The 18,550-nt window shown below is 34.6% G+C and overlaps 1 protein-coding gene across 1 annotated transcript in view; it reads left to right on the forward strand.

Annotated features, from left to right (window-relative positions):
* wb (wing blister) overlaps positions 1-18,550 on the forward strand; it is a 173,981-nt gene that overhangs the window by 24,581 nt on the left and 130,850 nt on the right. Inside the window, exon 2 of the mRNA XM_018548255.1 lies at positions 6,112-6,419. Within this exon, the coding sequence (XP_018403757.1) occupies positions 6,112-6,419 (308 nt within the window). The remainder of the gene's footprint in view (positions 1-6,111; positions 6,420-18,550) is intronic.

Consider the following 18,550-nt stretch of genomic DNA (forward strand, 5'->3'; position numbering starts at 1 on the left):
AGCGAGAGTCTCACATTCTCGATTCTCGAGAGGAAGGAGTCGCTCTTTGTAGAACAATGAGCTTGTAACGCGTGTAACGAACCGGAACGAACAAATGGCCGTACGTCATTGTTTTTCGGTGTAAATCTGCGCTCTTATACGATTAGAGTTTTCGATGAGTCAGATATATACCGTTCGAAAAAGATTAGATTTTATTGTGGGAAGCACAATGAATAACTATAAAAATATTCATCATTAATTTTAGCCGAGTTCAGCGAGACGATCGAAGAGACTGCGTCGTAAAAATAAGTTCCGACTTAATTCAATCTTATCTTCTTCCATTTAGTTTCCGTTCGTACTCAATGAGCTTTCTGGCATTTTCTCGTCGTCTTGAGATAATCGATTCAGTCATTGACAAATCGTAAAAGTGTTGAGCAGGTACAGAATTACTACGACATAATCCCTAATAATAACGGCAACTTCTTCGGTCGTACAATAATTACCAGAAGTCTTTTACCGCGATTACATCGAGCGTGTACCAACTCCGCGTCGTTCTCCGTACTCGGTATATCTCTTGGCGATGCTTGCATGAGAATCACGCGAATCACGATCTCCTCTCTCTCTTTCGCACGACATTGCGTAGGCTTACTACACACGCACGTGGACACGTGCGTCGCGCCACGCCGGCCGGCCGGCCGGCCGGCGGAAAGACGGAACAGGGGTTATTTCTGTCGTCATCAGTCACTCGTAGCAGGTTTAAGTCGTTCCACGTCAGTATGAGAGAAGCAGAGGAAAAGAGGAGCACGAAGCAGGAGAAGAGACTCCGATTTCGTGCACAAACATGACACAATGCCGCAGTCTCTGCTCCTTTTCTGGAATCGCTGTTGCACGCGATCCTCCCTCTTGCCATGTTACGACTATTATAAGAAGACAGTATATGTACATATGAGAAAGTAGTGTATATAGTTAGATACGACAGAAAGGAAAGCGTGCGATGCACTAAATACAGAGTTCGTCTAAGCACGGAAGTTGGTAACAAGAAGCACCTTTTAAAAAATATCCTATTAATTTTCTTAGCAAACACATTTAAATTAGATGATTAATTATAGAATTATTCGGATTTGAGATTTTGACTCCATACATTCTAAATAAATGAAACATTAATTAACTTCTTAGATAATAATATTTGAACAAATAATAGATTAATACTTATATATAATACATATAATGCTAATCATAATATTTATATAATATAATAGTTTCTAATGTTTTTATATTAGCCTGCAGTATATAAAGGTATATTTCTTGGTGTTACTGAGTAGTAGAATACGAAGAAATATACTTTTGTACACTACTATCCAATAACACTAACTAATAGTAATATAGTATTAATGTGTTACAAAATTTCTACTCGACAAAGTGTTAAGTACGTGTGTTGTACTATTCAGCTATTGTATATTTATATTGTTGAATGAGAAATTATAATGTTGATGCAATTTTATCATGTTATATTATATATATACCATTGTACTATTTGTTCAGTAAATTAAAATAGGAAGATGCAGCTTATTTTTTACTTTTCTTCATATATTTGCGATTATCTCTGTAATGTCTAAATCATTATTGTTCGTTATTGCGATTCGCTCGAGCTGCATAATTCGATCGTAGAGAGAGAGGACGTGGATGTCTTGAAGCATTTACGGACAGGCCAATTCACGAACGGATACATCGCTCACGACAAATAGCTGCGTAGTAAATGTACTCGAACCAAGCCTCCGCCAATTTCCTAATCACTCACGTCTTCTGTCCTATGTCAACGTGAACCACGCCCGTGTTCAATGTTTCGCGCGTTCGCTATTCGTCGCTATGCATCGAGCGTTTTCAGCACGTCGAACGCGTCTCTTTGGAATTCGTAAAGTGATCGTTACGATAGTAGCTGCAAGGTGCATCGGGGGTGCAATCGACGAGGTAGGGAGAGACGGTAGTGATTCACGATAATCGATGGATGTTTCAAGGACGGCAACGATGATGCGTTCCCTTGAACTCGATCATTTGGATTTAAATCGTTCTTTGAATTTCCATGAGAGAGAACGTGGAATGAAGATGGAATGTGAGATTACTGTGATGAATATGTAAGAATGCTATTTTTAATATGAAATTGTCATGTTTGAATATATTATAAGAGTAGTGATAATATTTTTTCTTTTTAACATATTGAACAATACAAATTTATTTTATACGTATGTATAAATTACTTATTAAATACTAACAGTAACATTACATCACAATGTTATCATTTATTTCCTACTCAATAATGTAATTATCAAGTACAACATGTATTATATTTATATTGTTGATTGGAAAAATGTATAATGTTGATATAATGTTATTGTTAATTGATGCTTTGAATAATGGAAGATTCCGGATTCCTATCTTTCGGAGAAATTTGTCTTTCGACAATATTCATATTAGAAAATGTTGATCTATTTATTGGACAGTAAAAGGAATGTTTAGACAGTATTAAACACCTTTAGATTGTCATTGTTATCGCTTCCCCATTCAACCAATATACTCTAGTCGCGAGAGGAATAGGAGCGGTTCAGCAGACTGCAGCCCGACACGCGCACAATGCGCGTCCGTTCGTTCTCTGACGAACGCCCAGTTGCTTTCTTTCTACGCGCGCATAATGTACGCAGTTTGGTGCAAGCAGCACGTCCGGGAGATTTCTGCCACGTTGTTCTTGAAATAGGGAGCTACGTGAGCGCGCATGGGAGCTTAGTGGGACTTGTACAGATTCGTCACCGGACCCAGAACAGCGAGCGAAGGCTTCGCCTTTTACGTGGCAAGCATTTGTTTTGTTAGGGATTTTCTGGTGAGATAAACGAGACGAGCTCTGCGTGGGAGAGATGCTTTAGACTATAGAGTACTATTTGCGTACATCGCTTTTGTGTACCGAGTGTGTCTGATTAATTTCGAGAACAATCTTATTGCGAAATTATAAAAGCATTATTTTGGAATTATAATATGTAATTATTAATTTCAAAGTAACTGTTTTATAACTTTGCATTTTTTAAATAATTTTAACCAAAAATTTAAGTCTCTCGTTAAAAAAACAAGTTTTTATCAAAAACAACTTTTTATAGTAATAAATAAATACAATGCAAAAAGAGTATTTGTATAGGGAAGATTTTTATTTACAAAAAACTTTTTACTTATAGAAGAAAATGAACATTAATTAGCAATTTATTAACAATGAGTATGTTCTGTCTACAGATGTATTATAATAGAGATATATAAACGTATTGCCTGATGATCTTAGCATGTGTTTCGTTAGAGAGAATTAAATTGTATCAGCATTTTTCTTTAATTGGATACTTTAGACAGAGAAAGGAAGGGAGAGGAAAAGAGAGAGAAAGCTACCTTATTCTTTTCGAATAGTAACAACTTCATTCTGCAGTTTATTCTTATTACGTTTATGCTCCAATATAAACAAAAGAACTTCGCGAAAATAACTCTGATCTTAGAAGCTAAATTTCTCAACTGCACTTTTTGCACTCACTGTTAAAGACGTATTTATCTTCTTATTAATGTACTATCACTGAAAAACATGTATTTGAAAAAGCGAATCAATGAAGAAAATGGCAAAATGCTCGTTAGTGACGTGAAATATTGCAGCGTGATTAGTATAATCTGATTAGCACGTTCCGCGTAGCGCTTGGAACGTCGTTAACGATCTTTCTCTCGCTATATCGGCTGCGTGTGAGCTTTAGCAGGACTATTATTAAATATTGTTTAAATGAGCGATACCGAAGGATCATTATTTCCCGCCATGCGCTCACGTGGCCGCGTGTAATCCGCACGAAGTGAACATTAATCAAGTGTGATGGATCATGCGTTGTACACCCGCAACATATAATACTGACTAATAACAGTGATTTTTAGCAGAGTACAGCACATCATTCTTAACATGTATCTTAAATCAAAATCGAGGTTGTAAACATAATACAATAGAATCTTTGATATAATAATAGATAAAAATCAGACTCGATAATTGCTAGAATCTTTGATACATATTTTATCTAACTGTAATCAGTATTCGCAAAATCTAGTAGACACAAACCTTTAATATGTAAAGTTGTGAAAAATTAATTGTAACAAATGTTTTTCACAATCTTACGGAACTTCGATCTCCAAAATAAAAAAAGTCATTGAGAGAATTAGGTACATATATTTTTTAAACAAAGATACTTTAAAGTACACTGGAGACCCGTCAATTTCACAGTGAATCAGGATTTAAATTTTAAGAAAATTATATTAAATCATAAGATGGATTAGAATCGACATTTTTTAAAATAATAACAAACTAGGATTAGAAACAATTTACGTACGACATCGATTTAAAAGCGAATAAAATGTATGACAAGTTATTAAAGTTCTATTAGCCGCTAATCAATTCTCGAATCATGTCGGAAGAAGAAAACCCGACCGATTACTTCTTCCGTTGCAATTTCCACGACACGATGATCAATTCATTATCACCGGTGCGGCACAGCGTCTTTTATCTTTTGCGCACTATTCTCTCTCTTTGTCCCACGGATAAGCTCGTAACATTTCTTCACGTGTCACACGAAGTATGTATACCGGTAACCCGTTCAGGTGTTACTCGGAGAACCGGCGCGACGACGAACCTGTTCGCTGCATCTTTGCGTTGCATCTCCACGGTGTTCCGCAACTGGTTTCACGTTATGCTCTGTCAAAACCTGTCGATGGATGCGTTGCCTAGCAGAAAATGATGGGATCGGTACACATCGCTTCGATTACACGTTTCTTTCGTCGTCTATTCTTTTTTTTTCCTTTTCCTCTCCGTGCAACTTTCCCGGCTAGAGATGTTGCGCCGACATCGGCTGTACACGAAAAACAGTAATTTTTTTATGTATTATAATTACAACTGATATTTGTTGATTATAATTACACTTGCGTGTTACAGTAAGTTGTAATTGACATCTCTGATCGATTGGAGCTTACATTTATTCCGGATACCGCATGCACTGGATATATAAGAAATGTTTCTTGTAAAACTAGTTAAAAATTTATTACATATTTAAAATTGTCATCTATTAAGCAGCAAGTAATTTTCATCAAGATAATATATTTTTCTGTAATGTTTTATTATGTTGGCATTTAGACAATTTTAAGAATTAGTATTGCAGTATTTTTTTACAAGAAAAGATGTAGTGAACACATTATTTTTATTATAAATTATGTATATGTATATATAATGGATCATATACTATTTATCTATAAAAATAAAATTTTGAAATACAAGGACTCTTAATATAAAATTGGCAGTTGTATAATATAAAGGACTAATAAGAGATAAAACTTCAAATAAAGAGGTGAGACTACATTTTAATTTATATGATATTGCGGTTTATAATTTAATATAATTGATTTTTGTATTGTAAGATTATAAAAGTTTGACAAATAATTTATTTAACTCTTATTAGTCCTTTATATTACACAACTATTTATTTATAAATAAGAAACAAGAGATTAATAAATTTTTATTATCTAATAAAAATATGAGGGAAAATTCTCTCGGAAGATTAATGTAAAATTAGATTTTCTCTCATGAATTTTCCACATCAAACGAATTTATGAGACGCTAATGTACACCTCTGACCTCACAGGCAGATGCTTGTGGAATAAACATAGCTAGGCACTGAGACTCACGGTGATTTATCGACGCTACGTACCAATGTACCGATTCATCAATAAAAGGCACCAGTAGTCTCGTAAAACAAAACTAAAAGAAAATTAACGACTAGAACAGAATTTTAACGACGCGCGGCTCTATTTCGGAATCTTGACAGCAGTTTACACGATAACAGACTCAACAGGGTCTTCAGAAAGTCCACATTGCCTCAGTTTATTGGTGATTAATTATAATGACAGTTATAGCACTGTTAAATAATCTTGCAATTTATTGTGTAAAACTTATAGTACAAATTTATAATCTAAAATAAAAAATATAACATCTGAAATATAAAAATATTTAACAGTTGTGTCTTTTATTATGTGCTATTTAATTTTTTATTTTGACTTAACAAGAATTTTCCATTTTGATTTCAGCTCAGAGAAGTACGTATAGTCTGAATAAGAACTTGAAAAATAGCGGTCTCTTTCCGTCCACATTCAATGTCGCCGCGAAAGCAGATATTTACGTTAACGCGACCTGCGGTGAGGAGGGCCCAGAAACTTTCTGCAAACCCTCGGAATCGTCGAGATGCGCCGTCTGCGACTCCAGGAGTCCGGATCCTGGCAAAAGGCACAACATCAGCAACATCCTCGACTCGAATCCCGGAAAATGGTGGCAAAGTCCTACATTAGCGAGAGGCAATCATTACGAATACGTGACAATCCTCTTGGACCTCAAACAGGTATGTAGATGCTTAAACAATAAATACGTATAGGCCGCATACTTTTAAACCAATTTTTGAACAAAGTGATTGCGTGTAATAATATTAAACATGGTTATTGAGATAAAACTTAAAAGAATAGATGAAATGAATTTTTAAGGGATCACTTTGCGATAATTTATGTTGATTCACACTTAATTTTTATACTTCTACACCGTTTTCTGAATACATCTTTTTTCTTCCACGGTGTATTATATCGCATTAAAGATGCTTTTATCCTTGTTCTCCGAAAAATCGTAAAACGACTTTCGTCCTCTTGTTATATACTCGTTTCTTGCATTATGCTCTTTGATGTCGATTTATATCGTTCCCTCTCCGCGCAGACAATGGTGAAATGGACAGAAAAAGAGAAAGATACAAGAAACGAAAGAATCGAAACTGATTTGCGCGAAGTGAAACAGAGAAAGATATATGTACGGTAAGATGAAGAAGATAGAGAAGCCTTGGAGGATCCCTTTCCGGAAATTTACGTGCCGGCTCGCAGGTATGCCCCATGTAGCCCTTCGTCCTTTAACAAATTGCGAGCGGCGGCGGAGAAAAACGTTTTAACGAGCACGGCGTCCCTTTTTTTGAGAGACTCTTAGTAATGAGGACGTACCGCGAAGTGGATCTGCAGAATGAAGTGCCGACACGACAAGCAAGGGGAGCTAAATTTTGACGAGATGGAATTTCATTCCATATATGTATATAAAAATCTTATTCTATGCGTTCATGTGCGCATCAAAGTAATTCGACGTTAATTAAATGTATTCGCTGAAAGAACTATATTCATAAATGTGATTTTTTTAATACAAAATTATGTATCCGCGAATATTTAATTTTATATTTAACAAACTTTTTATTTAACAAGAAAGTACAATGTGTATTAATTACAATGTAACTACTCTTTTATCACCATCATGTGATAAAAAAAAAAAATGAAAGGAAAATTAATTCTTTACAAAGAATTGAGGAATATTTCAGCAATAATTAATTCATTTTTATTTAATTACAAAAATCAATTAATCATTGCTGAAATATTTCTCGATTTCTTCAAACTTTTAAAAAAATTAGGAAAATTAATACAATATATACTCGCACATACAGCTATATCTAAATTATCTGGAACGCTTGTCTTTTAAATCCCAAAAACTTTATATTTCACAAACCTGAGTAGTAATTAAATATCGAATGTTCCATTGGTAAACACGTGTGCGTAATTTGCTAATTGATCCTCCCACTGGATACGACAGCCGCAGGGTTCTGAGTATAATTGATACGTTAATACACCCGTATAACTACCACCGATATCACAATAATGAACACGTTAAGATAGGTGAAATCTCACTGTGTAATTAAGAGACGCAGTGTTGGTGGTCCACAACCTTGACTCTTAATTGGACGCTGATTGCGAGCCTAATTCTTGCTATCCTTTCGGGATATCTTCCGCGTCCGATCGCGTTGTAGGTGTATCGTTTACAAAAGTTATTTCTCTCATAATGGTCCGTAACTAAAAGGTATTAAACAATGGACCAATAATATAACTGCAATCTAATTTTCGTCTCCTGAAAGATAAACATTTCAACAAAATAAAAACAATAAAATTATTTTTTAATGATAAACTTGTAATTGTAATTTTACGTTGACTCTGTAAATTATAACAGCATTTCTAACACAGACAGAATGGTTTTGCTAAACGCTAAAGTTTATCTAAACATTCAGCTGCATATAGATTTGAAAATAATTTTACTAGACAAAAATAATTATGTAGGATGTTCAAAATAGTTATTAGAATATCTAATAAACGTTTCTAAAACGTTAAAGTTTCAAGCACTCAAGTATGAGCAATAAGAGTTCACATTATGTATGATATATTGTTATATCAATATTTAATTAGAAAAATTTGAGCAATAAGAAAAATAAAGCTTTAATATTAAAAGTCATGAAATTGATTTTGTAATTTTATTTTTGATAATTGGTCATATATACAATTTTATGATACATAATGAAAATCAATATGTTATGAAGTGAAGCATATTAAGACTATTCTGAAATAAAAACAAGATATGCATGATGCTTCTTATATTCGTAACATGAGATTCAGCATCTGTAGCTGTGTTTTTCTTCCTGTAATACTCCTGCGGTACACCGGGTATACTGTATCTCTCGTTGTACTTTTTATGAAGAGAAAATTGCCTGCGATTCATTGCGACATTTTTAAATTACGGTCCGTGAATATTGGGAATGATTATGCTAATCGGTGAATAAGCAGGACGCGGGGGAATATATTTATGATCCTCGTTAACGCTCATTGTACTTATTAATTTTACGGCCGCCCCTCGCTGTTCATGATTGTTTCTTTTATCCCGCAAACCGATGTTAAATCGATATGATACATCGGCATTTGTTGTTATTCTGTTTATTGTTTTATCATAATCACCTAAGTCGAAAGAACTTTTTTTTAGCAAAAATTGTAACAATCTAATGTTAAAATTGACTGAATTAATCTTCACTTATTTAATAATTTGTTATATGTGTTACATCTTTTAGAATTGAAATAATACAAGTAATTTTATTGCAAAAAAAAATTATAAAGAAACAAAGACGATGGTAACAATAATAATATTTTATTCTTGCATATTGTAATAACTCGAAGAAAAAATTATTTGCCAGATGTCAATATATGTAAAAAAGATAGATTTTATTTCCTGATTTACCAAGAAGAAACTTCCCACGCATTGATTGATTCCGTTAACTCATCTCACGTATAACTTCTGTTTGCGCTACTGATTGGCATAACCGAGCGTCAGAATCAACCCCGCCTTTCATGCGAAGGCGTACGGTAGAATAAATTAATTTGTCTGTACCTAAAAAGACCGCCGTTGATGGACAACCTTTATCTTGCTGTACACAGTGAAAGGGCTGAGATCGTGTTGCGCAATAATTAGCAGACGGCTACAAATGATCGTCAAACATTGAGAAGGGAACGATCGCCGCCGCACTTCGTGTGGCTCTTTTTGCCGACATGCCGACATTTCCTCGCGGCAAAAGAGGAGGAGTTAAGATGGTGACTGACCGTGGTCGTATAAAATTCATTAGTACTCTTAATGGAGTCTTGAAAATGCATTTAATATATATTTTGCATGCGAAAGAAAACAGAAAATCGATTATGCGGGAAGGTACGATAGTTAACGAAGTATCTTCCATAACAGTCCAAACGCGATTAATAATTCTTAAAAATTGAATATAGAAGAGGAGGAGTTGTAATGGCCGGTCTTTATCGTTGCAGAGAATTCATTAGTATTCTTAAAGCAATGTTGAAGAAAATATTTAATATGTTTCGTAATATACAAGAACATAGTATAAAAAATTACATGAATTGCTAATGTATTTTCTATAACAATACAATAATTACAAAAATTAATAAAATGTTTAGGGGTTTATGTCGTTCAAATAATTGAACATTTCTTAATATTCACTGCAAGTATAATTTTTAATAATTAAAAAAATTTAACTTAATATATACGTGGAACGGCTCTGTTAAAATATCTAAAAATTTAGCTGTAAATACAAATCTGAAAATAATTTTATTTAGATTAAAATAATTATGTAGGATGTCACAAATTGGTTGCTAGAATGTTAAAACTTTTTGCAGCATATTTATAGCTGTCTACATAATTATTTTGACGATCCAACAAAATTGTTTTTATATCTGTACTTGGCTAAATTTTTAGACACTTCAGCAAAACGTTGTGTACATTTATAAGCTATACATATCAGAATCAATATATTTATGATATCGCATGCTGTCTGTGCCACTTGTGTGGATCGCCAAAAAGAGAAATGATCCTGTCGAAGGATCACGGAAGGATCAGACCGCGCGTCAAATCGCCTCCCTCGAATAGCATCGGAATGAAACCGACGAGTTATCGCCCGTCGTAGATCGACGCCACCTCTAACCCTGCGATGAGGTATCGAACGTGAAAAGGAGCAGCGAATGGTACTCACGTCGAACGACCGAAGCTCGAATCCTTCATTGTTCACGGATTAACGAGTCAAGTTGCTATCGTCTCTCAAACGCTTGCTCGAGGTCCTCGAACCAGCGCACACGCCGTTTTCTCCTTCGGCCGGGTGAATGAATCATCTTCCTGGGGCAAGTGGGAATGGAACGGGGAGAAAGTGAGAGACGACGGAGTCACGAAAATAATACCTCGTAGGGTGGAAGATCGCTCCTCCGTGAAGGCGGACTTGTTCCTTTTTCCTATTCATGGACCGGACCTTGCGGGATCGCGGATGATGTTATACGACGAGACACAATCGTGATTTTTTACCAGGGTTTTATGACCGTGCGCGCAACATTGTGCGTTATCGGATTGCTATAAATTGAATGCGAGACGCTTTTGAATTAATCAATGTGCTACTTTTCATGAGTGCCAAATTCCTTTGTAGCCATAAAAACGTGGAGAGCAATAGAAGTTTTTGTTTTTTTTCTTTTCGTCTAAAATTTACACTACAATCGAAAGGTATAATTAATATTTAACTTCGCGAAATAGTCATCTAAGATATTTGTACTCTGGCGAGAAAATGTGAATTGTATTGAGGAGGAATTATAATTTTAAATAGGATAAGATGGATATTTTGGATATTGAGCCATCATATAATAAGAGATTAATATCTGAAATGGTGCATATGAGAAGACAGAAATATGAAATTAACAAACAAAATGATACAGATTCATTGCTTGAACTGTATTCTAACATCATACATTCTTTTTTCTCTTTGTAATATTCTCCTTATATTATTCTCCTTTGTATTATTCTCCTTCCTATCATCATCTTGTGTTCTTGATTTTTGTTTTTCTTTTTGACATTACGTTATCTGACATCGTCGAAATCACTTGCTCTTTATTTCATGTGCAATCTTGCTTCAACGAAATTTTAAGAAAATACTGTGTATAACCTTTTCTTTTCTTTCATTGACTTTCAATATTTTATTTAATAAGGTACATTTATATATATATATATATATTATTATTTTATGTGTAATATCACTAATTTTCTTTTGTTAACAGTCGCTTTTTGAATTATTATTACATTACTGTTATAAACTTACAACGATTAATTTAACTATTTTAAAAAATTATGATTAAATCTATATTCATATTCTCAATTACTAATAAATTGAAAAACAATAATAAATACAAACTCTTATTTTAGACGTGAAATTTCAAAACATTTTTAATAATAAATACACAATATGTTAATAATAGCGATTTTAATTGGGATGTAAAAATACTGCAATTATTTACATAAAAGAAATCAAAGAGATAATTACTTTCGGAGTAAAAATATAGTATCATATGCTACAATCTTTTGCAAAAAAATTTGCAAGCGATTCATTAAACTTTCAGTTAAAGAACGGGATAGAATTGGATTGATAATATATTTGAAATCGTCGGTATAATTTTTTAAACCCAAATTCTTTTTCTGATAGAATTGTCTATTTCCTTTCTGATAGTGCGCGATAAAATCATTGGGAGAATTGGAAGCAAAAAGATTAGTGTGTGTGTCTTTATATAGATACTCGTATCTATAATGAGAATATGCAAATTACCTAGAATATGATAGTCTCGATCGAAATCATCAAATATGCGTGAAGTGGCTTCATACTTTTTGTCGGAACAGCCACCGTTATGGCACGTCACGAATTTATCTCGTAATTCAATTCCCACGGCCAGTGGCGATAATTACAGACCGCGGCGCGCGGCCCTTACATACAACGGATTCACGGCCATCTTTTTGCCTTCTGCTCACAATACACCGTTGGTCGTCCGCATTATAGGTTGAAGCGATTAAACCAGGCTTCTTCGAGATGCCAGCCTCAGAGCGATAATCGTATCATCGGTCCACGGCCGTCAATTAAAAGAAATAAATCAAAGTATGCCATAAGCTGATAACAGATCGTAATCGAAATTATTAATCTCGTATGACGCAATTTATAGATAACATCACATATTAAGGGACGGTCTTCTGGTTTTTACACTTTAAAAAACGAGATGTATTTTTTTTTTTATAATTATGTCTAATAATTTATATAGTATTTTCTGCATGTAAGAGTTGAGAATTACCGATTCTTCCTTTTTTTTTGTATCTTCTATAATTATCTCTTTCAGTTTAAGTCTAACTAGTTTTACAAACAACCTAGTACTCAATATATGACTGATTTACTTGCTGTTTGTAGGTAATGGATAATTAAATCTTCACTGCACTTAGGTAAAAAATATTTGCGTTGCTTGAAATCCTCAAAAATTTTTTGTACTTAAAATAAGACAAAAAGAAAGCGAAGATTCTTAGGGTAAAAGATAGTAAGGCGTACAGACTTACAGAAAATCTCATATATTTTTAATTAATATTTAGAAATGTTTCGTATTTTAAATCTAACCATCAGTTTTCATTGTTGGATTCAGCAAATATCAAAATGTTTAGCCAGGCCATATTTAGTAAAATTCTCTTATATTATCTCAGCAATTTGCGAATCGATCGATTATGCGTTGTGTCGAACGTAAGATCGTTTTCTTTTATTGCTTCTTTTTATACTTTTTTCTTGCTCTCTGTAAAAACCGCTTGCTTGCCGAGTGAATGGCGTGAATTATTATCCAGAGCCACGTTTGAACCGACAAGGATCGGGTTATTAAGATATTTTGGGGCTCGATGATATTGGCCTCAGCCTTATTGAAGACTTCCTTGGCAATAAGACCATGGCACACGACGGTATTCGCACTCGCGTCTTCACGCACAAATTGCTTTTCTTTGATTCGCGGAACCGGCCGATAATTAAAACGTCATTTTATTTATGACGGAGCGAAAGTTTTACGGGACGTTATCTTCGCGAGTTTGTGGCACGCAATAAGAGGATCGCGTGAGGTGAGAAGACACGCACGCGAATCGCACTCGTATCGAAAATTACCTTTCGTTAAGTCAAGAAGCGGAACGAAATTTAAAGCGACATTTCGTTTATCGCGCCACGGATCTTACTTTATTGCGATGTTATCGGTAAGCTGCTTCGAGAGGTTCGCGAAAGAACTGCGGAGCGAAAAGACGTGCATATCTTTGCGCCTTTCGAAAGCGAGCTAAACAAGAACATAATTTAATTAAATATCGATTTGTTTACTCTTAAAAGTGTTACTTATACGGTCCCGGCTTCGCTGAAATATTATCAGCGATACACGGACTTACTGTATAACGTCCTAAAGTTATCTGCGTGGAGAATTCGCATCCCTGTTTACGCTCGTTCAAAAAAGATCGATGGTCGCTCTGTCAAAGTGCTTGAGTAAAAGAGGAAAATCAACTTTTACGTTCTCACAGGTGTGCGAAATATTTTAAGGCTCCCGACCATGACGCGATGACCAGTCATCGCTGATGAAAACTTATGAGCCAACACTCAAACGCGACGATGGCACATCGTGACCGGTCGAGCCGGAACGAAATGTGAGAAAATCAAGATATAAAAGGAACTGACGATAAATCAATCCAGTCCCTATCCTGCTCTTTGACCGAAAGTTTAACGAATCGAAAGATCGCAAAATTTTCGCAGAAGATTGTAACGCAATACTATATTTAAATATTAATCTTTTTTTCCTTTTCGATCAAGATTATTATATACAGAATCGTGAGATAGCACAAGTAAGATTATTTGATCATATCGAAGCGCCTGCCTCCGGTGAAGCAATATTGGAAAATATTTCCTTGTGGAAACTATTGATGATCGAAGCGTGATGTAGCGCCATATTTGGAAAAATATTTGTAGTACATCCCGTTATAAAGAGGATCAGGGGTCGTAATTCGCCATCGTGACTTCAAGACGGCGAGAATGGAAAGCGAGAATATCGCGTCGCGTTGGTGATAAATCGAATGAATTTCTTGCTTCTGCACCTCGTATTGAAAGCGTGTCAATTACGTGGTGAAATTTAATTACTTGGAATTATATTGAAGCAACGAGATTACGTTTGAGCGAAATATGAGGATCGTTTGCATTCACGAATTATTCTCATTCACTGCGTACTCCTCGTGCGCAGTACGACACGTTCTCTCAATTGTAATCGCGGAATTCTATATATAGGAATTGATTGAGTGTATTCACGATTGGAAACAATTATTATTAATTATGATGCCAGAAGGGTAGCACTCGAGATAACAATGTTAACCCTTTAATGCCAGTCTGGATACAGATAGAGCATACAGCTTTCTTTTTATAATACTTTTTCCATTACTTATTCCTATTTTATTAATTTTTGATACATATGATTGAATCATTTATATCTCGTGCCTTCCTTTCTTTGAAATACTAGGCTCTTAGCTAATTAATGGTCTCTTTTTTTCCTTTTTTAGCACACAACTTTGTAAATATTTTCTAAAAATTGTTAAAGCATATATGAGATTCGCTTAATAATTTTTGTATACTTATAAAATAATGAAAATTAATTCGAATAACTCATTGTACATACAATAGTAAAAATCGGATAATCATTGTGTGTACCAAAGATTAATAAAACGTACATTTGCTATTATTATGTTTTTATGATTCTGGTGTTTAGATTGAAAACAATTTTTTACAATATCATTAAATTAGAGAAATAAGACCGTCATATAAATAATTAAGTCAATTAAGTAAAAGAAGTCTTGCTTACGATCAAAATTGGATGTTAAAATAATATACATATGTATTTAAATAAATTTGTGTAATATCTTACTCTAATTTAATTTAGAAAAATTATTATTATTTGATTGTTGCAAATCTGAAAAGGCGAAAAGCAACCTAGTCATATATCTGAAATAAATTTATTTAAATACATGTAAATGGTATATTATATCGTTCCAATATCCGACTTTAACCGTAAGTGGCGCTTTTCTTTAAAATGCGTTTTTATGAAAGTTATAAGCACTCAAACTAAATCTGCCAAACCTATAAGTGTGTCTTTCCTACAGTGCAGCACCGAAGAGTTAGTTCAGAGCAATGCTTGTAACTCGAGATACAAAAATCCTGAATTCGTCAATAACGATTCTGCATTTAGATGATGAATTTCTTGGGCCACCCTGGCTTATTTAAAGTGATCACTTCCCGTCACGTCGTTACACTCTGACAACTTTACGGCAATTAAACTCGTGCCACACGAGATATGCGCTTTCGGGTTATTTTTAAGTCGCACAGACTTCGCGAGGGAGCGAGAAGAAAAACGGATATAGACGGATGCGCTCGAATCATCGTGGTGCACGTGAAAGCCCGGGTGCGAAGGGTTAACGATCGGAAGCGCGTGAATTTTTCGTTCATTTCCCTCCTCTCCTCTCGTTTCAGCGAGGAGGAGGCTTATGCTTCTCGCGAGGGCACAGCTGAAAAAGAATAAGTGCGGTAGGCATTGGACCGTTTATGGAGACTGGGTTTATGTCGCGCCGCAGGTATACCGGAGCAGGTATTTACCCGTGCACAGATTGTACACGATGCCTGCATACTTTCGACTCTTCTCCGGCATCGAAGGCGGACGTACATACAAGTATTCGTGGCTCGGTTCCGAGGGAAGAGCACAGTAGGGAAAAAAAGAGGAGGCCCCCCCCTCCCCCTGACCGGGGAGGAGCGAGGGCCGCAACTTGAAACTCGGTGGGCTTTCGCCTCGTACCGTACTGTTGATCCGACTGCTCACAAAATCGAATTACTCGGTCCGATTAACCGTCGGTGTTTGTGGAGCAGAGGGATTGCGGCTTCGGCGTGATTCATCGACCCCGATCAATTATCGCTGTGTTGCGCGCGTGGTCTCCTCTTCGTTCGTTAAATGCTTGAGGCAAATATCTCTTACAAAGTATATTCTTTACTTAAAATTCAAGTATCATAACATTTGCGAAACAAACAAGTTCTGAAGTATTAAAATCATTTGAAATTTGAATTATTTTATTTCCTCAAGGATGATAATTAATGAATGTATATATTTAGAAATTTATACTTATACTAATTGTGATATAGTGACTGTTAAATGACTCATTTTGCTTAATTCTTATGTGTTTTTTATGCTGCTTCTAAAAATAAGAATTTATTTTGTGGTCTCCAATTTTTTGTAATCGACACTCTTTTGAAAAACTTATTATTGCTAACAATAATTCTTTATATGAGGTCTTTTTGTTAATAAAAATAATTTTTGTTTCAAGTTTTTCATTATGGAAAAAAATCATATTAAATTTAGTAACTATTTTCTATGAAATATTCGTTTCTGTTTAAGGAGAAAAAATAAGTAGAGGAATTTTTTAATGTATATGTTGCTAAAAAATTTTGCTCTTTTTATGAATTTGGCAAACAGATTTCAAATCAAAGCAAAAGTATTTTAAAAATCACTTTAATATATTAATTTAACATAAGAAAAATTAAATGTTGTAGACAATAAACTATCGAAAAATATCAATTCATAAAATTTGTTAATGCATGTATTACTTAAATTCCTATCTTCCTCATAAATTTACCAAATAGATTCGTAAAATCAGTGCAAAAAATATTAATTATAAGAAACACTTTATCAAATCTATTTAACACGAGGAAAGTGAAATTTTGTCCATCAGTGTTATTTCCATGTTGTTCAGAACAAATCAAGAAATATACTGAACAGCTTGACTAAATTTTTAATTTATAATTGTTTTAAGGTAAAAAATGTTATCTTAATTTTTACTTCTGTTCTATTAAATAAGATTTGTTACGGATTTTTTTTTCAAACCGAATTGTGGAGAAATTTTGAACCTATTAGGAGATCAATTAGGGAAACATTTCTGGAGCGTGATTTTAACTGGCTCCTATATTGATAACCGAAGCATTCTCGCGACATAAAGTATTCAGCGACAAAGAATTTATGTAACCTTTACGAGGGAGGTTCTTTCTCTCTCATGGTTGACCCCTTTTAAAGGCGCTCGGGTAATTCCCTTTAAGAAACCAAATCGAGTCGTAAAATCGATGGCCTTGGACCACCCAGGACCCCGATAATATGTTTCCTCGAACTTTCTCAAGTAATGAAGGCGATTCTGCTGCTCGTAACGAGCCTTGGAAGATGTTACGTCCATACTACACGCACTAGTGTAAGGTAAAACTGCGTTCTCTAACGTCACTCTCACCATCATGCTGTTTCCCTTTAACGATGACCCACTTTGCAATTCAGTCGAGTCGTAATATGACGAATCTTATTTCTGGTCGCTTCTTTTGTACCGGTATCATCGTTAATTTTTATGACAAACAGATTTAGTGTGCCTACACTGAGAAAAAAGATTGGCTGAATATGGCATAGCATTTTTAATTGGCTGCTACAACAAAAAATTGGATGCTGTAGCCAATTAAAAATGCTATGCCATATTTTACTATATATCTAAATTACTGCAGCAGCTAATTTTTTCTTTCAGTCTACGTATATAAATATTTCAATATTTATTTTAAATTTGTTAATTATATTTTAAAAAGCATTGTGTAATTATGACGAGACTACATTGGCGAGAAAAAAGAATGATTTTCACACCAGTTTTCACTCACGGTCTCACTTTCAGACTAATTTCATCAACGCACTTGGGATTTCTTGTTAACGCGCGACGAAAGCGGTTCCCGCACGCGTGTTCATCGCACGTGCGCAAATGTCTTTTGGCAAACGTCGCGGAGCATTGGTCCAAACTGAGATCAGATTGGCAAGAGACCAGGACGTGGAATCCTTCGTGGCAGACCGCGCGGTGTCCCTCGTTGCGTCGAGGTGTTGCTCACTCGGCCAAAGCCCAAGACGAACACTCGCTAGAATTCTCCTTTTGAGAAGTGCCAGAAGTAAATATATTACGAAATCTGATACATTAGATTATATAGACTAAAGAAATTATTCGACTAAAATTAATATGATGACAGTACAGTGTCTCATAAAATATTTTATATAAATTTTTATCTGAAAATTCTGAAATTAGTACAAGGTTTTTAGGGAGAATACTTTTATGTATACCCAAAAATAATTTTTGATGAAAACCACATATATTTTTCATATATGCACGAATTTTTTAATTGGTTTTTTGCTAATACAATTTGGCAACATTATATATAGATTTTTGAAATGGCGA

The sequence above is a fragment of the Cyphomyrmex costatus genome, unplaced genomic scaffold, assembly GCF_001594065.2.
Source record: "Cyphomyrmex costatus isolate MS0001 unplaced genomic scaffold, Ccosl1.0 scaffold702, whole genome shotgun sequence".
Lineage (NCBI taxonomy): Eukaryota > Metazoa > Arthropoda > Insecta > Hymenoptera > Formicidae > Cyphomyrmex > Cyphomyrmex costatus.